Source organism: Tiliqua scincoides, chromosome 2 (genome assembly GCF_035046505.1).
Source record: "Tiliqua scincoides isolate rTilSci1 chromosome 2, rTilSci1.hap2, whole genome shotgun sequence".
In the NCBI taxonomy this organism is placed as follows: domain Eukaryota; kingdom Metazoa; phylum Chordata; class Lepidosauria; order Squamata; family Scincidae; genus Tiliqua; species Tiliqua scincoides.
Window position 1 is genome coordinate 206665122 of NC_089822.1, and position 23516 is coordinate 206688637.

Here is a 23516-nt window from a genome sequence, read left to right on the forward strand (position 1 = left end):
GAAATGATGTCATGACTGGAAGTGACATCATCAAGCAGGAAAATTTTTTACAATCCTAGGCTGCAATCCTACCCACACTTAACCAGGAGTAAGTCCCATTGACTATCATTGTTAAAAGAATATACATAGTAGCTTGTTCAAAGTACAGGTCTGTAACATTTCCCCAAATGCAGTTACATGCCATGGTAGAATCAAGTCTGATATATTAAAAATAAAATATTGAAATGAGTGGGGACCCACCTAAAATTGGCTCACGACCCACCTCGTGGGTCCGGAACCACAGTTTGAGAAACACTAAGCTAGAGGGAATCTGCAGTCCAACACATCTAAGGTCTGTATGAAATATTTCCATCGGGATTCTTTCACCTTTTTATTTGTATTTTATTTATTTGTTTTTATTTGTGATGGCGGTACAGACACATATAGACATTTGTTATTAGTAAATCTCCTTTCTCTGTTTTCACTTTCATAACTTGTAATTGTAAAAAAATCAAGAATGAGTGTGATGTCAGAGAATAAAATTAGTGGGCTGGTTGTCATGATAGATGATGGTTGTCAAGAGCAGTGCAGGTAGAGAACTTCTCATCTCCTATTGTATTTTGGACTGAAAACTTTTTGTTAATTTATTGTTTTGATGATCTGTTACCTATTTATATGTGTGATTTTCTCTGTCCCCTGTAGGTATTTATAATAAATCTCCTACGTGACAGCAAATATTTTCATTTTCGACCTGTGATGGACACTTACATTCAAAAGCACTTTGCAGGAGCACTGGCATACAAGTAGGTCCTAATTTATCATCTTTTTACATACAACCTCACTTTCAGACTCTGTTGAATACAAAAAACTCTACTGTATTATCAGAGGTCATCTAGTAGTATAAGGCACATTTTTTGAAATAAATGGTTACAGTTCTCATGCATAAGAAAATGATATTTTACTCTGCATCCTGCTCGGTTCTTTAGACTGTGGCAAAAGGGGGTGGAAAATAGGAACTTAAATGGTTTAGCACAGTGGTTCCCAAAATTTTTAGCACAGGAATGACACTCTGTCAGGACCCTCCTAGGTTTACGAGACTTTTAAAAAAGGAGATCTAGAAAAAAAAATTGTTTGTTTATTAGTAATAATAACCAGAAAAAAGACCCTCGAAAATTTATCTCCCTATATTTATACATGCTTTCAAACTTCAGGAGCAGAGCTCTTTGCAGGGTAATTAGCAGCTACTGTATCTGATTTTTGAGTAGCCTCAGGGCTTGAGGCAATTAGCTATCTGATCTTTCCATCACCCTTTGGGGACCCACCAAAAATCAGGTTGTGACCCACCAGTGGATCCTAACCCATAGTTTGGGAACCGCCAGTTTAGCAGGTTTAATAAGAAACTTTCTCTGGAAAACATTTGATTCAATATAGCTACTATTCAGTAGGGAGATTCCATAGCAGATTATCCTTATTCATAGTTACTTGCATGTGACCTCATTTTTCTGTCAAACCAAGGGTATCCTAAACATTTCATGGTAAACATGGATAAGGGTTCTTTTCAATTGTTGCAGCAATTATGGATTGGGTCCAGGAAGTTGGCAACATACCAGTATTATTTACTAATGTAAATAAATGAATTTGCTTGCAGTAGGACTGAATATTTCTGACACCAAAATGAAATCATTTTGGAGTTTAGCAGGCTAGATGTCTCCTCAGGCTAATGGGACGTTTGTCCCCTTGCCCCAGGGTATGACCCAGCTTGTGCAAGCCCAAGTTGATCCCTGTTGGCAGATCAGGCCTGAGAAAAGGGATAAAATACAGTACATGCCGGCGCTGCTGATCCCGCCCCCTCCTGGGACATTACTGCCCTTCCCTGCCCAATTTCATACTCTTCCCTAATCCCTGCACTGCACAGTGTAGAACTGACCCACTCTGGACTTCCCACTGGTAGTTCTAACTGGTGTGCTTTCACAATGTGCTTTATGATATGTTTGCAGCAGCACACACTGGCAGAATATACACTCCACTGGCACAAACCAGCATTAGGATTGTGCCATTAGTGACCTAGGTCCAGGATATTTAATGGACTTTCTCTCCCTGTATGAATTTGCCTGCTCACTTGACTCAATATCATGGCCTTGCTTCACATTCCCTCTATTTCTAAAGATCAGTTGGGAGAGACATGCAACAGGGCCATCTCAGTTCTGACCCCCAGGCTCTGGAACTCCTATCTGACCCCCTCATTGATTTGTTTTTGTTGACTTGGTAAGACGTTTCTGTTCAAGCAGGCATTTAATACCCTGTGATCATGGAGGTCTCCTCCTCCTGCTGCCAAGGGAGCAGCTCAGTTTCAGTGAGGTTGCCAAGGAACATGCTGATGCACAAAACAGGGCAGCAAGGCATAGGCTGATGCTTTATACAGAATCTTTTATCCTTTCCTCATTCAATAAGACAGTTGAATGCACAAACATAAGGTGGGGTTTTGTCACCCCAACAGTAATAGCTTCACTTGGAGATCAGGGTCTTGGGCTTAGGCAGAGGCCCTCAAACCCCCTTTAGGCAAGGGGCAGTGGGGGTAGCAGATAGCCCAGCCTATCCATCTCTGAATCAGTAGGGCCATGTCAGCCTCTGAAGGGTCAGCCCTGTCCCTTGACAGGTGCCTGCCAAAATCCCTTCCTCTGGCTTGGGGGGTGGCTGTTGCTCATGAGTCTGTCCTTGACTTGCTTCCACAATGCAGCTCCGCAGTATCCACAGCATGAACACCTTATCTGGCTGTGGAAGCTTCTCCAGTCTCCCCCCAGGGCTGAGCCCCTAATCTCCTCCTCCCTTCCATCTTTCTTGCCTCACCTACTCTTACCTCTCTCTCCTGTGTGTCTCTCTCTTTGCCTCCTCCTGTAGCCACCAGATGTCAGCACTTCTTTCCATTACTTTCTCATTCCTTCTTGCTGTATTGTCCCATCTCCGCCATTTTTCTTCCCTCCATCTTCTGTCCTCCTTTTAATCCTTACCTGTCCACACTCCTGCTACTCAGCAGCCCAATTGCCAACAGCTACTCCACCATGTGTTCCCTCATTCTCCTACCACTCAGCTGACTGGTATTTGATGGTGATGTCACCACACAGCATTGTGATGTCAGGTTGGCCATCTCGTTGTCCCACTTGGGTCTGGTCAATCTGCAGGCGAAGTACAGATCACATACCCTTATGTATTTTTTTGTGTTGCCTTCTTTCCTCAGTTTCTCTAGATTAGCTGCCTTGAGAGTCCTCATTGGATAGAAAGGCGGGATATTAATCTCTTAAATAAATAAATCTTTAAGTTGTCAAAGTTGAAATTGTTTTGGGGTCTATGGCATTAGTATTATTTTTTAAATTACTCTTGTATTTGGAGAACAAAGGGTAGAATAGAAACCCCCAGAATAAATATATGCTAACATTTCAATATTAAACGGCAATATACAGCAATGAAAAAATAAACCTAAATTTAATAACTCCTTATCAGCAAAGGAGATATTTGTCATGATTTGAAGGTTTGTGCTTGATCTGATATGCCTGACATCATGTTGTGTTTTACTCAGAGAACTCATCAGATGTTTGAAGTGGTACATGGACCGATCAGCTGAGCTTATTCGCCAGGACCATATTCAGGAGGCAATGAGGGTATGCTTTTAATAGAAATGCTATTACATATTAAATAAGTCAGTGGTTCTCAAACTTTTTAGCACTGGAACCCACTTTGTCCAGGACCCACCCAAAGTGATATTAACCTGGAAGTGATATCATAATCATCAGGACATCAAGTGACATCATCAACCAGGAAATGCCATCATTGTGACACCAAAACTGGAAGTGATATCATCAAGCAGGAAGTGCCATTACTGTTCTCACCTAGGAACTCAAACTGCAAATGACAAGAGAAAATATTCCAACTCAGAAGCTCACACACCAGCCAGTATTTTCGCTGATATACTGATGTCTGTTTCTAGGGAGTAAGATAGGTTTACAGCCTAAGGGCCAAATCCTATCAAATTTTCCAGTGCCAGTGCTGCTGTGCCAATGGGGTGTGTGCTGCATCCTGTGGTGGTGGTGGGCAATCACAGAGGCCTCCTCAAGGTAAGGGAACATTTGTTTCCTTACCTTGGGACTGCATTGTGGCTACACTGATGCTGGAAAGTTGGATAGGATTGGGCCGTAAGTCTTACTGAACATATTGGGCTTACTTCTGAGTAAAGTAAATAACACTGTTTTCAAACACCTCTACAGAGAAGGAAAAAAGCCAAACAGCATGCTGCAAAAGAGAACAAGGACAGATTGCTGCCTTGCATTTCAGAGACAATTCCTCTGCATAAGATCAGCAGATATACCTTCCCCCATCTCTAAACAATTTCAGCAGCTTTCTAGAAAGATTCAATAATTAAACCAAATCTGTATCACTTGATGAATTCTTTAGCTTTTGCTAGTACATTTTCACCCAAAGGAACCCTTGATAATCCAAATCAGTGAGACAGCAATCCTATTTCCTGGGAGTAAGCACACTTACTCCTATTTCCTGCACACTTTCCTGGGAGTAAGCACAACTTAACACAATGCGGCTTACTTCTGAGTAGACATGCATAGGATTGTGCTGTGAATAACTGCTATGTGGCACAGCAGTACTTCTACCATAATGTTTGACCGATTCTCCTCAAGTCACCTTTACAATCAGGAGGCTTTTCAGATATGTAAGTTTGTAAATTGAAAGAGACTCATCCCATCAAGAAAAACACAAAACTTCAGAAATGGCTAAAATCCCTGTGACAAAGGCCAGAAGACCGAAGACAGTGGAGGGATGGGTGGCAGAAATACCACTCTTCCCTCCTTCAAGAAGGAAAAAAATAATTCTCCTGGACAGCACTGGCAAGGATGAGAGTGATTACCATTTTACTGATCTTTGAAGGAGAGGGAGAATCCCCACAAGAGCCCTCATAAGTAATTGAAGACCTGCCAACCTGCAATTATTAAGTATCACCAATACTCGTCCACAGTTCAAAGCAACCCTAATGTTAAAGTAGGAGAAGTGCTGATACTAGTGTGGGGGTGGTTTAGCAAGCCAATGCAATCATTTGCTTTTATAACAATATTACTTTTTTACAAGGTCGGCACTGCAGTCAGGCCAAGTGACCAAAACCCCCTCTGTAAGGGAGTCCTTGTCCTCTTCTTTTACATGTCCCAGTGCCATTTTGCAAGTGGGCCACTCTCTCACGGAGTGCTTATATGAAATTTGCTATCAGAAGATGCAGCCATGGGTCTTTTAAAGAATTTGACAAATTCATGGATAAGTCTATTATTAGCCAGGATAACTAAATGGAACCTCCATGTATAGAGACAGTAAATCTTTGAAAACTAATTTCTGGGGCATAAATACGAAGATAAATGCTTCTTCTCGTAAGAAGCAGAGCAATTTCATGAATGGTTCACAGAATGCTGCACCTCCCTCTGAGAATGTTGCTGTTGCCTCCTACTGTCACGTCTAGGGGGCCTCCAGAGCACCAGGGAGGCCATGCACACCTTCTTCCAGCTATCCGAATGCCTTCTGAGACCTCCAGAAGGCCTAAAACCCCACTTCCAGTTTTCAGGCAAAAACCGGGAAGGAAGTTTTAGGCCCTTAGAAAGCCTTTGGATGGCATTCCTCATCCTCCAAAGGCCTTCTAAGGGCTTTGGTGATGTGATGGGGACCCCAAATGAGGAGAGATTCTGAAGCTAAATTTTCTGTATTCAGTTTCCCAGAATCATGTAAGGTTGAGCCCAGAGCTTCCTAGAGTCTGGATCCGAACTGAAATGAATGAGTATGTCTCCTGTTCCTTTTCCTTTTGCAGATATACCTGGCAGTAGCATCAGGCCCTAGCCCTAAATCTTCCTTATCACTGCCACCAATTAGTTTCGAGAAGGGATAGGAAAGCAATAGCAATAGGAAGCTCTGGGAAGGAAGATTTGCACCAGACTCAGATTGGGACCTGGATGTATATTGCCAAATGTATGAGTGACATTCAGTAATGCAGTTTCTCCAAATTTATTTCTAGTATGGACCAGATGGGACCATTTATCAGTAATATTATCCAGCACTGAATAAAGTGATATTGCTTGTTTAGAACATATTCCACCTTTTCCCTTCCAGTAGGGAAGTACTCAAGGTGGCTAACATACTAAAAGGATGCAATAAAATTATAGTTGGGAAAAAAATCAACAAAAACTCTTTGTGGAAATTCAGCCAAATTTCTATCTTCAAACAAATACAATATAACCATATTTGCTTTTTTCTGCCACAGAATCGCACCTTAGATTCATATTCAATTGTTTTATCCGTTATAAACACTAGTCCTTGGAAGGCAGATGGGTTGCTGCACAGTAAGCAGTCTTTATTACATTTTATTATTTTTATTTTATTCATAATTTATACCTCATGTGAACCACAACTCAAGGAACCTAACAGTGTAAAATGTACAGAAAGACACTTCTAGTACAACTAAAACTATACTAAAAGCAACAAATGAAAGTAGCTACAGGAAAAACAAAAACATAAAAAACCCAGATGAATAGAATCAAATAAACTTTAGTTATTAAAGTAATTAAAATAGTTTCCCCCTCCAAAAGTTTCACTTTTCTTTTAAATACGGACAAAAAGCATGACCAATCAGTTATCAGAGGGCATTCTAAAATTATTGGTGCCTCTACCAAAAAGATTGTCTTTCATACGTGCCAAACAGATTTTTCGCAAACATGGGCCAGAGAACAGAACCTCAGAAGCTGATCTCAGCACCTTGGCTTAAGACAGCCCTTAAACTAATCTGGAGTACTCTCAAACTCTGTGCTATTTACAGACCTTCCCCCCTCAATTTAAAACACATTGGAACAGATGTGTTTTTAAGAGCCATCTGAAGAGCAGGAGAGATAGGATAGTATGAATCTTCCAAAGGACGGAGTTCTAAAGCTTGGGCTCTGCCACAGAGAAGGCTCCGTCTCATGTGCTTACCACCTGAGTTTTGGAAGATACTGGCATGCAGATCCTCTTTGAAGACTGACTTGGAAGACATGACTGGGCAGAATTGTATGGGAACAGGCAGTTCATAAGATACTTAGGGCTCATTGTGTGTACGACCTGAAAGGTACCTTGCATTGCAACTAGAAAGAATCAGAGAACCAGTGAAGCTCATACAACAAAGCATTGGCAAGTTCCACTCAGAAAGTCCCCAACAACATCTTGATGGACCAGTTGCATTTTCCCAGTACTTTTTACTATTTATTAGTTTTTAAAAATGGTGTATGTTCTATAATAAATACCATGAGAACAGTCGCAAGAAGAGTGTTTCAGTAGTCTGAGATGTGACCAGGGTATGGTGATTGTATCAAGATGCACTTCCTCCAAGAAAGGTTGCAGTCAATGTATTTAATCTTTCAGGGGCTATGTGGTCCCATCCAAGAAAGAGATCACACCAGCAGCCAGGTCAGCAAAAACCCACAGCAAACTGGATTTCCATATTGTCTGGATTAAGTTTCAATTTGTTCACCCTCATCCAACCCAACTACCTCCAGTCACAGGTTCAGGGTTTCCACTGTCTTCTTAGGATTAGAGTAGGAAAGAAGAAGCAGAGCAATGTGTCATCAGCAACTGATGAAATATCAGCTGAAACCTCTGAATGAACTTCCCCAGTCATTTCATGTAGATGTTTAATAGCACGGGGGCAAGATGAAACTCTGCAGTTCCCCATAAGACGAAGGCCTTGAAAGTGCAACAGATACACTTCAGAACCACGAAGTACTATGAAACGATCACAAGGTGGTGCTTCTCAGTCCTTACACAAATACGCCTTAGGTTGTTACCATTTTAGTGCATTCTTCAGTTTTTGTGCATTTAGTGCATTCTGAAATTCATCACGGTTTTATATCATCCACGAATTGAATAAGTGTACTGTGGATTCCTTTGCCCATGACATGATGAATGTCCTTGGACACCAGATTCAGTCCTCTGGAGAGTTGCTAGAATAGAGAACACTGACCTAAGTTGTCTGACTCAGTATAAGGCAACTTTGGCTGCAATCCTAACCGAACTTTCTAGCACTGACATAAAGGCAATGCAACTCCAAAGTAAGGGAACAAGCATTGCCCTACCTTGAGGAGGCCTCCATGACTGCCCCCCAACTCCACTGTCACAGCTATGCCAGTGCTGGAAAGTTGGTTAGGATTGTGCCCTTTATATGCTAGCTTCTGTTTGGGTGCAGTATTCGCATTTGCATCTCTTTCCTTTGCTGCTATAGTGAGTAAATACCCAGGCTTCCTTCTTCTCTGGAAAGCAACCTGAAAGTGCAGTGCAATGTCTTGCAAGATCTGCAATAAACTAATGTATCATATCACCATAGTTTCCAATAAATTTAACTCACAGACCAATCCTATAGGCCAGTGTTTCTCAAACTCTCTGTTTTGTCATGAAAACCAGAAGTGGCCATTCTCTGGGAGAAACTCTGGGAGAGTTTGAGAGCCACTAAGTCTTTGCGGGTGAGGGAGGGAGGAAGGCAGCGGGGGTGGGGGAAAGGCAGCAATGTGATCCCCAGGATTGCCCCACTCAGGGTAACTGCAGGGACTGAGATGTACTCACCAGTCCCTGCAGCAGCCTTCTTGGGGTGCGGGGAGCCCTGCGCAAGTGCCTGCAGGGCTCCCCAGCCGCTTTGTAGTGAAAGTAAAGCAGTCCAGTAAAGCACTTCCAGTTTTGCGGAGGCAGAGTGCTATCGCTCCACTTTCACTTTCTGCAGGCTGGGGAGCCCTGCAGGCGCTTGCGCAGGGCTCCCTGCACCCTGGGAAGGCTGCTGCAGGGACTGGTGAGTACATCCCAGTCCCTGCAGCCCTGTTAGCGGCTCGATCCTGGGGATCGCGTCGCTGCCTTTCCCTCTGCCCCCACCCCTTAAGGGGGCAGAGGCCAGGGCCCTCAGGCTGGTGTGTCGCGATGCCCCAGTCTGAATACCACTGCTATAGGCTCTTTGCCTAATGGCAGTCATAAAACCACTTCCAGCAGCATGCAAGGTAGTGTGCTGTCATAATGCTGGCGGGAAGGCCAGACACATTGCCGGAACTCTGGCCACCTGCCAGAGTAGGTAAGTCAGTGGGGGAGGTGGGAGGGGTGGGGGAGGGTGGAACTAGGAGAGAAGGGGTGAAATTAGGTGGGGGGGTCAGAATGGGAGCAAGGAGGCTGCAGGAAGTGGTGGATCCAGCAGCAACGGCATGCACTGGATACTATCCCTTCTATGGGCATCTTCCCCATTCCCTTTCTCTCCTTGGACTTGTACCAGAGAAATCACTGAGGAGACCCATGTAGAGAGAGAGGCTTACGGAGAGGTAAAGGGATTAATCCCTTTGCCCTGAAGCCTTCCGATCCCCCCTCCGGATACAGCAAATGCCTTTTCAGTGTGGCTGCACCAGTGGAGGGTGTAGGATTGGGCTATCAGTATGCCAGAATCTCACATTCTCAAGGTTACACATAAATGAAGGCATTTCTATAGAAATGTGCAGAAGGTGAAAGAGAAATATGCCATAATGTACCATCTGATAACAGACTAATTTCCCCCAACTGCATTTACAGTGAAGCTGTGTTTCCTATAGAGCAGTGGTTCCCAAACTGATGGGTTGCAAGGGAAGCACTTGTCCCTGCCCCTTTAAGGTGCTGGAAGGGAAGGCAGCAATGCAGTTCCCAGGATAGCACTGCTGCCAGGGATGGGAGGGGTTTTTTTACTTACCTACAGCCAGTGCTGCAGTCCTGGGGGGGGGGGGTCTGGGGGGTTCTGAGGAGCCCTTCACAAAAGTCTTTATGAAAGAATGGCCACTTCTGGTTTTCATGACAAAACAGGGAGTGCCTGTTTTTTCTTTTTTTAAAGACTTGTGCAGTCACAGGGAGCCCTGTGGAGGGCTCCCCGGACCCCCCTTGGCCCCCCAGGGCAGCATTGCTGGCTGCATGCACGTTTAAAAAAAATCCCTCCCATGCCTGGCAGCAGCGTAATCCTGGGGATTGAGTTGCTACCTTCCCCCTCCCAACTTCCTTGTAGTCGTTTGGGAAGCACTGGTATAAAGTTTTTATGAGCAAGGGAACTATTAATTAGCTTTTACTTTATTAGCTTTTAACTGATCAAATGTATGTGTTATGTTGGAAATAAAGATTCTAATACTATACCTAACTTCCCCCCCCCCCCAACTCTTTCTAAAGCTTCTTTGCCTCTCTTTTTCTTTATTACACTGATTCCTGTCCTACTCCTTAAGGCTTTGGAATATCTCTTCAAGTTTATTGTGCAGTCTCGAATCCTTTACTCCCGAGCAACTTGTGGAATGGAAGAGGAACAGTTCAGAGCCAGCATACAAGAGCTTTTCCAGTCCATCAGGTTTGTTCTCAGCCTAGACAGCAGGAGCTCAGAAACTCTCATCTTCACACAGGTTAGAAATATTAGATACTTCAGTTTCACTTTGCATGTAAAGAGGAAAATAATTTTGTGTGTATGAATGTGATTGATGAGAGCAGTTTTATAGCCTGACTTTCTGATTATACTGAAACATTTACAGGAGTAGATCTGCATCTATTAGCAGACCAAAAGCTGTTCGCCTATTTTAAGTAGGAAAAAAACAGGCATGCATCATATTCTTTCATTAAAATATTTCTTGTGAATTTCCTTAATGTTTCTGTTTAATGTGTTACTCATAAGCATGTATAAGAACTGGTATATATGAAGTATATTTGATTATTGCAAAATGATTGCGGAATAATTCTGGCTGATGTTCTACATTGGTAGTTGAGCATTGGCAAATTGTTATACTGCGTAATAACTATAAACCATACCCTCTGTGTAAACATTAACAGTGATACTTGTTACAGACGGTTGAACATCAGATGGTGATAGTCTTGTGTTCATCTAGTAGCACTTTACATTGTCTGCCTTCTTAAATAAAATTGATGTGTACTGTGATATTGTAATCCATGGTTGTACATTTGAGAGAGAGAGGGAATATGTGTTACTGCAGTAGAAATTCAGTGCATATATTGTATTTCCTCTGTCAAGTCAAAGACTGTTCTGACAGAGTCTTGTTTGCATAGATGGAGCAATGCTAATATATGTTTGGAAGAATGCAACTAAAATACCTCTACAAAACTATTCCTTCGTTGGAGTAATTTATGATTTCATAACACAGCCCCACACACATTTTGGTGCCTTTAAAGTTAGACCTATTCTTGGATATATTTAAAGTGCTGATTCCAAAAATGGCATCGGTTTTTCCCTATCCAGGCCATTGAATCTATGAAATGTATATCTCTAAAACTGGAGCTGACACAGCAAAATCAATGCCATTTTTGGAATCAGTGCCCCAAATATCCAAGAACAGGTCTAACTTCCAAAGCACTAAAACAATTGGGGTGGATACTTGTGCTTATAAGTTCCATATATATTATTTAACCCAGATCTTTTCAGTTGACTGCAGAATTCTGTCTTCTGAGAGACTACTATGAAAGTGGGTGAATGGTTCTCATAAAAATACCTGCCAAATTAAGATCTGCCTAAATTTCTGTTTTGTTTTAAATACACGGTGGCTGCCAACAATATAAGTACATTAAAATTGACTAACGCATGGAAGAGAGTTATACCAATATACACTGAGAGTGTGTTTTAAAGATGGACCCTGACTGGAGGCAGTTCCAACCACAAAATAAGAAAACACAGCCACCTTTTACCACTACCAAGTAGGAAAGGAGAGAAGGAAGGGTTAAAGCTGAATTTGGTCAACACTGCTATAACTGCTAACTGATCTCTTTAAAAAGCAAACACAGATGAACCTCACAATCTAAATAAGGTATCTCAAATTTATTTCATATAGTGGGCTGAATAGCATTCATGGTGACTTCTGAGTGCTGGACTTCAGAAGGCAAGGAACACTGTGGGGTACGGGGTAGGTCAAAAGGGGTGAGACAGGGAGATGCTGCCAAGCAGTGATGGTATTAAAGGACTGTTCTACAGGTGTGAGAAGTGTGTGGCCCTGGGTAGAGAAGGAAGAGTCAGTGGACCAAATTTCAAATCCTCAGCACATCTGGATCATGGTGAGGGTAAGAACTTTTTTGCCTCCCCTTGTATTTAAGGCAGCATCTTCCTTCTAGGCTTGTTGTGGCTTCAAGGACCCCTGTCTGATTTCTCAGAAGCTGACTCCTACAGCATAAGAGAAACTGTGATTCCTTTGCAAATTCCTCCAAGCCAAGAAGAGGACCAGGGCTAAGTGTTCTGGCCATAGAGGGGGTGCTGAATCCAGTTTCTGAACAGGAGGAGGGACACCCTAGGTCTGTGCTCATAGGATTGCTTACTCTGTCTTCTCCTCCAACTCATCTCCTGATTGTGAGGACTTTATTCCTGGGGTCATTTGGAGTAGTACAATATGGTCTTTGATTTCCACATTCATTTGGCATTACTGATTGGATAAGTATTCTTCATTGGCTACTACGTTTGGTCAGAGAACTCTTCAGGAAGTGGTGCAAGTATTGGTTGCCTGTGAGAAGAGCCTGCCTTACGGATCTCACTGCTTTTGGACATCCAGTGCAAGGATACCCTCTTTCACTGGTAGAGAATGAATGCTGGGCTTGCTGTGACACATTGCTTCTTGGGAGTAGACAGAGGATAGCCTGACCCCTTCACATCTCCTCTTGTAGGAGTGGGGCTGCAAACAAACTCCATTTATTATCCACTGTCTTAACACTTAAAAAGGAAAGCTGGATTATACTTTCCAGACTTAACTTTTTTCATATAACAACATCCTTGCCACTACCTGTACTGTCAAGACCTTTACTTACCTATGCTCACACAAGCAGATCCTCAATAGCTGCAGCCCAGCACCTGTTGCGTTCACTCACAAACCAAGAACTAGGAGTAGCTGCCCCAAGGGGTGGGAGAAGATTCCCTTTGACATCCGAAGCGGCGTGAAGCAGGGCTGTGTTCTTGCATCAACCTTGTTTGGGATTTCTTCGCTGTTCCGCTGAAGCATGCCTTTGGAACTGCAACAAAAGGCATCTATTTCCGGACCAGATCAGATGGAAAGCTCTTCAACCTCTCCAGACTGTCAGCAAAGTCCAAAGTCCAGCTGAAATGTCTGCGTGACTTCCTCTTTGCCAGTGATGCAGCTGTCACTGCCCACTCTGCCAAAGATCTCCAGCAGCTCATGGATCGTTTTAGCAAGGCCTGCCAAGATTTTGGACTGACGATCAGCCTGAAGAAAACACAGGTCATGGTTCAGGATGTGGACTCACCTCCCTGCATTACAATCTCTGCACATGAACTGGAGGTTGTCCATGACTTTGTGTACCTTGGCTCAACGATCTCCGACACTCTTTCTCTCGATACCGAGCTAAACAAATGCATCGGTAAAGCAGCTACCACGTTTTCCAGACTCACAAAGAGAGTCTGGTCCAGCAAGAAGCTGACGGAACATACCAAGATCCAGGTCTACAGAGCTTGCATCCTGAGTACACTTCTGTACTGCAGCGAGTCATGGACTCTTCGCTCACAACAGGAGAGGAAACTGAACGCTTTCCACATATGCTGCCTCCGACGCATTCTCGGCATCATCTGGCAGGACAAAGTTCCAAACAACACAGTCCTGGAACGTGCTGGAATCCCTAGCATGTATGCACTGCTGAAACAGAGACGCCTGCGTTGGCTCGGTCATGTCGTGAGAATGGATGATGGCCGGATCCCAAAGGATCTCCTCTATGGAGAACTCGTGCAAGGAAAGCGCCCTACAGGTAGACCACAGCTGCGATACAAGGACATCTGCAAGAGGGATCTGAAGGCCTTAGGAGTGGACCTCAACAAGTGGGAAACCCTGGCCTCTGAGCGGCCCGCTTGGAGGCAGGCTGTGCAGCATGGCCTTTCCCAGTTTGAAGAGACACTTGGCCAACAGTCTGAGGCAAAGAGGCAAAGAAGGAAGGCCCATAGCCAGGGAGACAGGCCAGGGACAGACTGCACTTGCTCCCAGTGTGGAAGGGATTGTCACTCCCGAATTGGCCTTTTCAGCCACACTAGACGCTGTTCCAGAACCACCTTTCAGAGTGCGATACCATAGTCTTTCGAGACTGAAGGTTGCCAACAGCAATAGTGCCACTTCTGCCAAGATGTCCCTTCGCAGACCACTTTAGGTGTGAAGTGATGCTGTGGCAGAAATGATAATTGCAGGCATGATAATTGGGCTCTCCCACATCTTGAAAATATCATCAAGATTTGCACATTTTCTCTTCTGTCATTTACAGCTAATGAGCACTGTGTGAGAACGAAGTGCTTATTTTTGGCCATCATCTGCTTAATATCACTATCTGCTTAATGATGTTACTTCCAGCCTTCAGCAGACACCATGAATGCTCTTCAGCCTGCTGTATGAAACTAGTTTGCCACCCCTGTATTAAGAACTGCAAACGTTCTACATGTTTCTGTAAACTGATTAGTAACACCTGTAATTTATAAATTTAATAAAGGAATGGCAGAATATTAAGTACTGAAAAAGCATTTAATAAGGTAGAGTAAGGATATCTGCTTCAAATGCAGGAGATGAATTTTTAAAATGGATTAAGAGGATTTATTTTCAACCAAGTACTGGAATTCATGCTATTTGATGAACAGCAGATCAGTAGCCTTGATCAGGGAAATGGGCGTTTATGTAGCTGATGTTATTTGCCATATCAGCAATTAGCTTAGAATTAGTAAAGATATGCAGTTGAGACTGGATCAAAATTTTTAAGCATAGCCTATGATATTGTACTGCTACACCCAATAGACCAGCGATTTTCAATCTTTTTCATCTCACGGCACACTGACAAGTCGCTAAAATTGTCAAGCCACACCACCAGTTTTTTGACAATTGACAAGGCACACCCATTGACAGCGGGGGCTCACAGCTCCTAGTGGCTCTACTGACAAATGTTCCTCCCCCAAACTATTGCCACACACCCGTGAAATTTTGGATTACATAGAAGTTGGACCATTTGGTTCAGTTTAATTGTGAGAAATTCCTATGCGAAGTCTAAAAGAATTGAACTAATTGGGGTAATCTAAATGTTTCCTAACTGAATGTAGAAAATGTACTGCCACAGTATTATTGTAAAAACATTCTTTGCAAGTCTCTCTCTGCCACTTTATTAATCGGTGCTTGCATTGTAAGGGTCACACACTGAAGAAACTTCACAGCAGTTAACTTTCTCACTGCCTCCTTGACATAGCAGCCCTCTGTGCCCACTGAATATGCACTGCCTGGAGTTACTGCCAGAACAGGTCTGCATGGGTCATAGAGGACTGCAAAAATAAGGAGATAGCAACAAAAACTGTATATTGTCCCCTTACACCAATGGAAGTGTCTTCTGTTTGATGAAATAACACTTAGGATACAAACCAGAGTGTTTGAAATTAATGTTTGGTTTTGCCTCATCGGATAAAAAACATAGTCACTAATGTTCTGTATAAGCCCTTCAAAGAAGGCAGGCTTGCGTTTTGCATTTCTGCAGAAAATATGGATATGACTAAAAATGTGACTAAGCAGCTAGATCATTAATACTGAAGCTGGGTAGATGAGATTTCCACAGATAAATTTTATTCTGGATAAAGAAATATTTCTTTAATGACTTATTTATTGACAATTGCAAGGATGTCAGCTTTAGTGGGAAAAATCAAACCTACCAAGCAGGCCTTATGAGAGGAATTTTATCAGGGGGTACAAAAGTTTCTTCTGGGCCTCTTCCCAAACGGGGAGGGGCGCAATGGGGGCAGCAGAATGGGGGGGAATAAGATAGGAGGAGGGTGCTGACAGCCACAATAGTCTTTGAAGGTCAGATCTGCTAGCCTTCTTGATGCAGAGCCCATCAGCAAGTTCAGGTGAGATAGGAAAATGTCAGATCCCAGGAACATAAGAACATAAGAACAGCCCCACTGGATCAGGCCATAGGCCCATCTAGTCCAGCTTCCTGTATCTCACAGCGGCCCACCAAATGCCCCAGGGAGCACACCAGATAACAAGAGACCTCATCCTGGTGCTCTCCCCTACATCTGGCATTCTGACTTAACCCATTCCTAAAATCTTTCTAGGAACTTTCTAGGCCCCCTCCTGCTTTGACTCCTGGGCCCCCTTTCAGACCCTGGGCCTGGGTACAAATTACCCCTTTACCCCCCTCTCCTAGGCCCTGCTACTAAGTATATCGGAATGGCTATTTCACCTTTGAAACATGGTTTATTTTTCTATAGCATTAAATTTACCAACATGGTGAAAATATGGGAAGCAGACAAAGCAATGATTTGTTTGTTTAAAAGTAAAGTTCCTTTATTCTTCGCTAGAATCATAAAATGCAGGATGATATTCAACTGCTTGGGATAATATAACGAGCAATACAATGCAGAGTGGATACTATTACTGTATGTATCATCATTTTAGCTTGTTACCGTCATTTAAAATTTCTGGTTTAAGCTCCTATACTATATGTGAGGGTACATTGTATTATGTGTTGTATATTTTAGTTACTGTGTAAAAGAGAGTTTTTAAAAATAGTATTCTTTTATTATGTATGTTTAGAAATAAATATACAACTAGCATGGAGAGAAAGGACAAAATTCCTAATTTCATCAGTTTTATGGCCATAGGGAAAGAAAAGCACTTGATAGTTTGTTCTTTGATCACTGACTGACTTTTTCACCATTGACACTTTTTGTTACTTAAGGAGATTATATATTCATGAAACGTGTTTTGGTTAATACTTCAATAGTTTACCTTTTTGTTTCCCGCTTGCCACTATGTTGCCCCTTGATCCTAACTGCCCCATAGGCCCCTCAGCCTGGAGGACAGGTGAGCGGAGCTGGGACATGTGCCCCACAAAAATGTGGTGGTGCTTCAAGGCCGTCGTTTAATTCTGTAAGTAATTATCCCCATATCCTGCACAACTTTTCATTATGGATATTCCTAATGACTGTTCTCCCACTATCCAATCCATTTTCCTGCACATAGAATTGAAATATACTTCACAGTTCAATGTTTGCAACTATAAGATGATTTTCAGAGCACTGAATGTTAAGTATAGGGACCACTCAGTTGTCTGCATGAATCAGCTTGACTATAAGAGCCAGTGATTAGAGAGAAGATGAGAGAGTAATTGGACTTCAAAAAAATTATTTAAAATGTCATGGTCATAGCAAGCAGTTACAAGAAAAAATGTTGTACAAGAACTTTGAAAGACTACAGAAGTGGAAACTTGGTCATAATCTTATTTTAGGTGATAATTAAAAATCCATGTAACCTCAAGAAACTGTAATGAAAGGGGAATTGATTTTGAATGGGATTTTTTCCTCTTGTATTCTGTATTTTCATGATGATAGCACCAATCAGCAATGTGTTCTCTCTAATTACAGGTCTTCTTGTTCCCCACTTTCAAAATATATGCATCACTAGGTATAATGCCATCTAATAGTTTCTTAGAATTGCACCAATGTGGAGTAGACCTAACTTAGGTTTAATTATATGTGCCAGTGATATGTTTTAAACAAAGCAAAAACCTTGAAGTAATGGTGACTGCTTGTTGTTTATTAACAACATTTATCCTATTAACTATTATCCTATTTTCTAGCAGTGAAGGAGGGTATCTGTGCACAGGTTGTCCCTTCTACTCATTCACTGATAGACTTGCAGCCCAAACCAACATAAATTCGTGCATGGCAATGCACTGGTGACAGCGCAGGCTATGCTGCATCCTGCCCCTTGGGGAGGCCACTCCTGTTCTGGACCTCACACTAAGCAAGTAAGGTCCTGACAATGCTCCATCTATCTTAATTCAGAAGCTATTCTAGCCAGACTCTGCTTTATCTAAGTTCAGAGTGACGGCACAACCCAGAACACGTGCCTGATGCTGCCTCGCATCTGCTGCTGCCACCTCTGTAATATAATTTTTTTAAAACTGCTTACTGTGCACCACATATGATTTCTTCAGTTGTAGAAGTGTAGGGCTTCTGGTTTTATTTAAAGGAAACATGCAAATGAAGGAGTGCCTTCATACACGAAGTTCCTGTAAATCAAACTGGAAGTTTGCACTTCCACATTGGAAGAAACCATGCAAGGAGCAAGGTAAAAAGGCAGATGATTTGCTTTCTGATCTGTTTTAGAGGGTGGAAAGGGATCGATGCAACTTGCCTCTGTGGCAGGCTGGAAGGTGGTGCTGGTGGTGGCAGACTTTGGGGTAAGGGGCATCCCATATTTGCCACTTTCTCACCCCACACAATCTGCTGTTGGGCAATCTGCATCCTGTAGCCCAGCAGTTCCCAAACTGTGACCCACCAGTGGGTTGTAAGCCAATTTTTGATTGCGGTCGGTGCCAGCTGTGCTAAAAGTAAAGTTTTAAGATGAGCTGGCGGTAGCACCACAGGGCATTCTGGGGCACTACCCAGCCACCACAAGGCATTTTGGGGCACCACCTGCCTGCTGTGACCCACGAAGTGGGTTGTGGTGCTCAAAAGATTAGGAAACACTTCCCTAGCCTCAAGGATGAGCTGCCTCTGGTTCAAATGATAACCAAGAAGAGACAGACCATGATATACCTTAAAAAGTGTAAGATGTAATAGAACAAGAAAGCTTGGGAATATTCTGGGATCTCAGTGTGCAGTCCTCATCCAAGGTGCAGGGGCATTTCTGAGCCTTAAATACCTACTGTCTGGGAGGCTTCTAGAAACTTAGCCTCTAAAGCTTTCTCATACTGCTGGGTGTTCTCCATCTGGTCCTTGCCTTATCTCAGCTATGTGGTGGTAAATTGTGTTAGGCACAGTTCTGTGTTTTTGAAAGAAAAAAAAAAACAGCTATGGGTATACAGCTCCCAGGGCTTCCTAAAGGAGCGGGTAAACAGGCAACTAGAAGTTCATTATCTCTTGTAATGACAGTCTTCCAGTATGTTAGCCACTATACCTCTCTGAATCTTCAACTTTCTATCTGAACTTTGGGAAAATAATAAGGGAGAAAGTATTAGCCATGCAACAAGATGCTTCCCTATCTGGCTGCTTGTCAGAGGATGCAGCCTCTTGTACAGTCAAGACTGCCCCATTCAAAGGAATCCATAGAAAATTGTCCACAAGAATTGTCCACAAGAAGGCTAAACTAAGTAAGGGAAAGAGAAATGTGAAAAAATGTGGGCTACAGACTTCTCTAACACTACAACATGTGGCAGGGGCTAACATTAAAGGGGTAAAAGACCCCCCAAAACGAAGAACTGTCATTTCTTGAATACGCTGGACATCAGAGGGTTTGTCCTGGTCCTGGTGCTGGTGCTGTAGTCCCTAGCAAGAAAAGCCCTCAATACCAATGGCAAACAGGAAAATAGCCTCTCTGTATTTATTTATCAGTGAACCTGCAGCATGACTTGCCATGCAGCACTCCTGCAGGTGGCAAGTAGCCCATGGGCATTTTTGAAACAAGGACAAAACAACTTGGCATGCAGCCAAGAGATAGCTCTTCAGATATGAGGAGCCCCCAGCATTTCCCTTCTTTCTCTGTCCTTGTATTTGCTTCTGGATAATGTAGCTGGTGACCTGTGAGTTGCTCAAAGTAGTCCCACCCACTTTATAACTGATGAATCTTCTCCAGCCTCATGTTTCTCAGCAGAACACCAGGGGGTGCTGTCAATTTGAACACTCAGTTCCTCTGAGAGAAAAGGAGGTGTATTTTTCATACCAAAGCAATGGATCCATTTTATTGGCAACCTTCAGTCTCGAAAGACTATGGATCCATTATCATATTATTAAAAAAAATATTAAGCCTCATCAGATAACTCTGATCCAGGTTCTTTGTATCCGTCATTGTCTTCGTGCAGTGGTGATTTTCTACATTCATGTCCCCATAGCTTCTACCAGAGGGGTCCAGTGATGCAGACCATCAGGATGATTCTGCTCACTGCTCTGAAAGATATGAATTGTTGGATGACCAGGTTTGCCCAGAAAGTTGAGACAATCCAGCTTGAATTGCTTCAGGCAGCTCTCAGTGAAGCAGAGGACTCCACACTGTAAGTTGCTACTGCCAGCATTGCGCTCATGGCAAGAGAGTTCCAGTGATACCGCCTCTGTTTCTTCAGCCTCAGAGAAGCCTGATCAGGAGGGGAAGGTTGAAGCCAGAATCTGCAGGAACTGCTCTTAGAGCTTCAAAAGCCCATTTCAAAGCCAATTATGAGGCACATGAGCAAGAGGTTAAGGGTTTTGGATGAACCTGGAAGTAAGAGGCTGCCTTGCTGCCCCAGGAAATTGCCCAGTGAGGAGGAGGAAGCAGGTGAGAAACTTATCCTCTCTCCCAACACATCTGAAGCAGCTCCACAGGGTTACTTTCCCCTCCATTTGGTTGTCCTACATTTCTCTTTTAGTTTTGGAAACTCCCTCCTCTGACCCCCTTTTCTGGAGTTATGGCAGAATATGGGAGAACTGAGAATGAGGCTTACCTGGCAACCTATCCGCTGCATCCCTTCATGTCCTGAGCGACATGGACATTTGATGAGGAACAGCCAATAGATTCCCAAACACCACACTGGTTATTTCAGCCTCCAGAATTTTCAAGTTCTCCTACAGTAGGTATGCAGAGTGTTTCAACTAGATAGCCTGGGGCCTCTGACATATTTTCTGAGCAAAGTAAACTCACTGGAGTACAGAAGGTCTTTCCTAAATTCTCCTTGTCTGACCACATCATTTCCTATTCCCAGGTTTTTCTGGCAGTAATGAACTCAGAATGGAGCATACTGCTTTCAGACAAAGGCTCCCTGTTTACTTATAAGAAACTGTATACCTTTCACCTGTTACAGTCAACACCCTCAAATTATCTCTGGTGGATGCTGTTGTAGCAGCCCTAGTATCAGATGCAGTAATGGCCAAGAACAGGGGTGACCTGTTCAGAAATCAGAAAGATAGAAAAAATGACCTTGCAAATGAGGCATCTACTCTAGCTTATCAGAGCCTCCGCATCTGTTCTCATAAGAGCCTCCATCCCCTCTGGACAAAGACGTTACTAGCTGAGGTACCCCAAGGCAACACATATTCGCAACAAAACCTTAAACTTTCTAAAGCAACTTCTTTTATAGCAGATGCCACTTCAGACTCATTTCTCTTCTCCAAGGCACCAGCTTTATACTATATAGTAGCCTGAAGAAACTTATGACAAAGTCATTGGAACATCAATAGCAAACCTACAGCTACTCATTTCTACTTCTTTTTTCTGATTCTTTTTTCTACTTCTTTTAAAGGAACCAAGCTACTTGGAGACTCAATTGACCTGGTTCTTGTGGAAATAAAGAAAAAAACAAAACCATGCCAACTTTCTTTAGAAAGGTGAATCAGAAAAGATTCAGAGCATACAACTAGTCCTCTTGTTCTCAAATCTAGAAATACTACAGTATATACAACAGTGTATCCTTGAACAATGGCAAGGGTAAACCCAACTTCATCTCCAGAAATACTCATCAATATGCAGATCCCCTCAGAGAAACTGCATATTCAATTTTCTTTACCATTCCCCAGAAAAGTGACTAGCATGCCATCTTGGATGTCAGAAGGCTAAAATGCTTCACCAGAAAGCCAAAATTCCACATTGAAACTTTGAAGTGTGTTCTGGGTGGCTTGCACTAGGGGGTTTTCCACTCATCCATAGATGAGTGGAAGGCTACCTTCACATGGCTAAGTTGTAGGAACTTTCTGAAGATCTGTGAAAGAGTAAATTACTCTCAGGTACAAAAGATGGATCTGGGCTCAGAACAACTCTGACCTTAAAGAAAATGCAGAGGCTGCCCCAAGTCAATCCCAAATCTGAAGCTATGGCAGAAGCTTGAAACACAGAGCACTCAAAATATACCTTTAGAGAATGCTTCAGGCTCTCCAAGGTTTTGTTTTTCTCTTTTCACTCAGCCATGCTAGGAAAGGAAATTTGAAGCTCAGTATTATCCAGGTGGATTCAGGCCTGCATATCTGGTCTATGAAACTTCTCACCTCATGGTGCCAAAGACATTACTGCACATTCCACATGCAATTTAACCATTTCAGTAGCATTTGTCATGCCTGCCCCACTTTGTGTTCTGCCCTGGGCAGAGTTGCAAATTCTCTGGCACATAAGAGGACTGAAGACACAGTGTGAGCTCAGTGAAATGAGACAGGCCTCAAAGGATTTGGGAATTTCTGCAGATACCAAATATCAAGACCAGATAAAGCATTCAAAGCAGGCTCATATGTTGCTCCAGTAGATGTGTGGAATTTTCTGAGGGTTTAAGCATCTGCTAAAGTACAAGGGGAGGCCAAAAATTTCTTACCCTCACCATGATCCAGATGTGCTAAGGATTTGAAATTTTACACAATTATAGGTGGGAACCTTCATAACATGCATGCCATTTTTTGACATCACAGGTCTTGTTAAACTGGAATTAGAACCACAAGAGAAGGAGAAGGTGTCATGCTGGACAAAATTGAGTATCAAGTCGTGAGATAGTTCCTCCATCTTCAAGGGATATCTGTGTGAACAATCCATGAAGAAATGTCAGCTGTGTATGGTGAGGAATGTCCATCATATGAAACTTTCAAACAGTGGGAACAGGAATTCAAATGTGGTCATGGCAGTCTACAGGATGACCCAAGAGAAGACTGTCCATCAAGAGCACAAAACCAAGTGTGGAAGCAAAAGCTGAGCAGCTAGTGCTTGAAGACAGACCTGTGACCGTTAATTTCTTCACTAGAGAGGTGAACATTAGCAGGGAGTCAGTCTACAACATATTTCATGACATCTTACACATGAGCAAGATGGCTGCAAAGTAGGTTCCCAGGTTGCTGTTGCCTTTTCGAAAACAGCAGTTCATGGAATGTGCATTTTGGACCTGTACCACAAGAATGAGGAGGACTTTTTAAACTGATTAGTAACCATGAATGAATGCTGGATATACGTATATGACCCTGAAACCCAAGAAATGAGCAAAACATGGAAACGTACCTCATCACCCACCCCCGAAAAGGCTAAGGTGCAACAGTAAACCAGCAAAGTTATGTCGTCTGTGTTTTGGGAAAACAAAGGTATAATATTGAGAGATTACTTACAAAAAGGGTCAACAATAACAAGGGTGTACTACAGGAACTTGCTACAAATGTTATGGGAGGTTATCAAGGAAAAAAAGATGTGGTTTGCTGTGAAAAAGTGTGTTGCTGCTAGCTAACAACACACCTGCACACTAAGCTACAGAAACAGTCACTTTTATGTGCAGTTGTGGGTTTGAACCCCTGCTCCCCATCCCATATTCTGACCTGGCATCTTCAGACTTCTTTCTGTTTCCAAATATGAAGAAACATTTACATGGAAGAAGTTTTCATGATGATGAGGAGGTCATTACTGCTGTGGAGAGCTGGTTTGCCTCCAAATCTGCGGACTTCAACAGTGATGGTATTAAAGGACTGTTCTACAGGTGTGAGAAGTGTGTGGCCCTGGGTAGAGAAGGAAGAGTCAGTGGACCAAATTTCAAATCCTCAGCACATC

At 42.8% G+C, this 23516-nt stretch overlaps 1 protein-coding gene across 5 annotated transcripts in view; it reads left to right on the plus strand.

The window, feature by feature from the left end:
* The window catches only part of DOCK3 (dedicator of cytokinesis 3), a 282465-nt gene that overhangs the window by 151113 nt on the left and 107836 nt on the right, over positions 1-23516 (plus strand). For 3 of the 5 annotated variants that reach the window (XM_066613546.1, XM_066613549.1, XM_066613547.1), the window contains exons 21-24: positions 682-782; positions 3554-3635; positions 10254-10424; positions 16821-16907. In XM_066613546.1, the coding sequence (XP_066469643.1) occupies positions 682-782; positions 3554-3635; positions 10254-10424; positions 16821-16907 (441 nt within the window). The remainder of the gene's footprint in view (positions 1-681; positions 783-3553; positions 3636-10253; positions 10425-16820; positions 16908-23516) is intronic. The other 2 variants (XM_066613548.1, XM_066613550.1) reach the window with 1 other exon arrangement.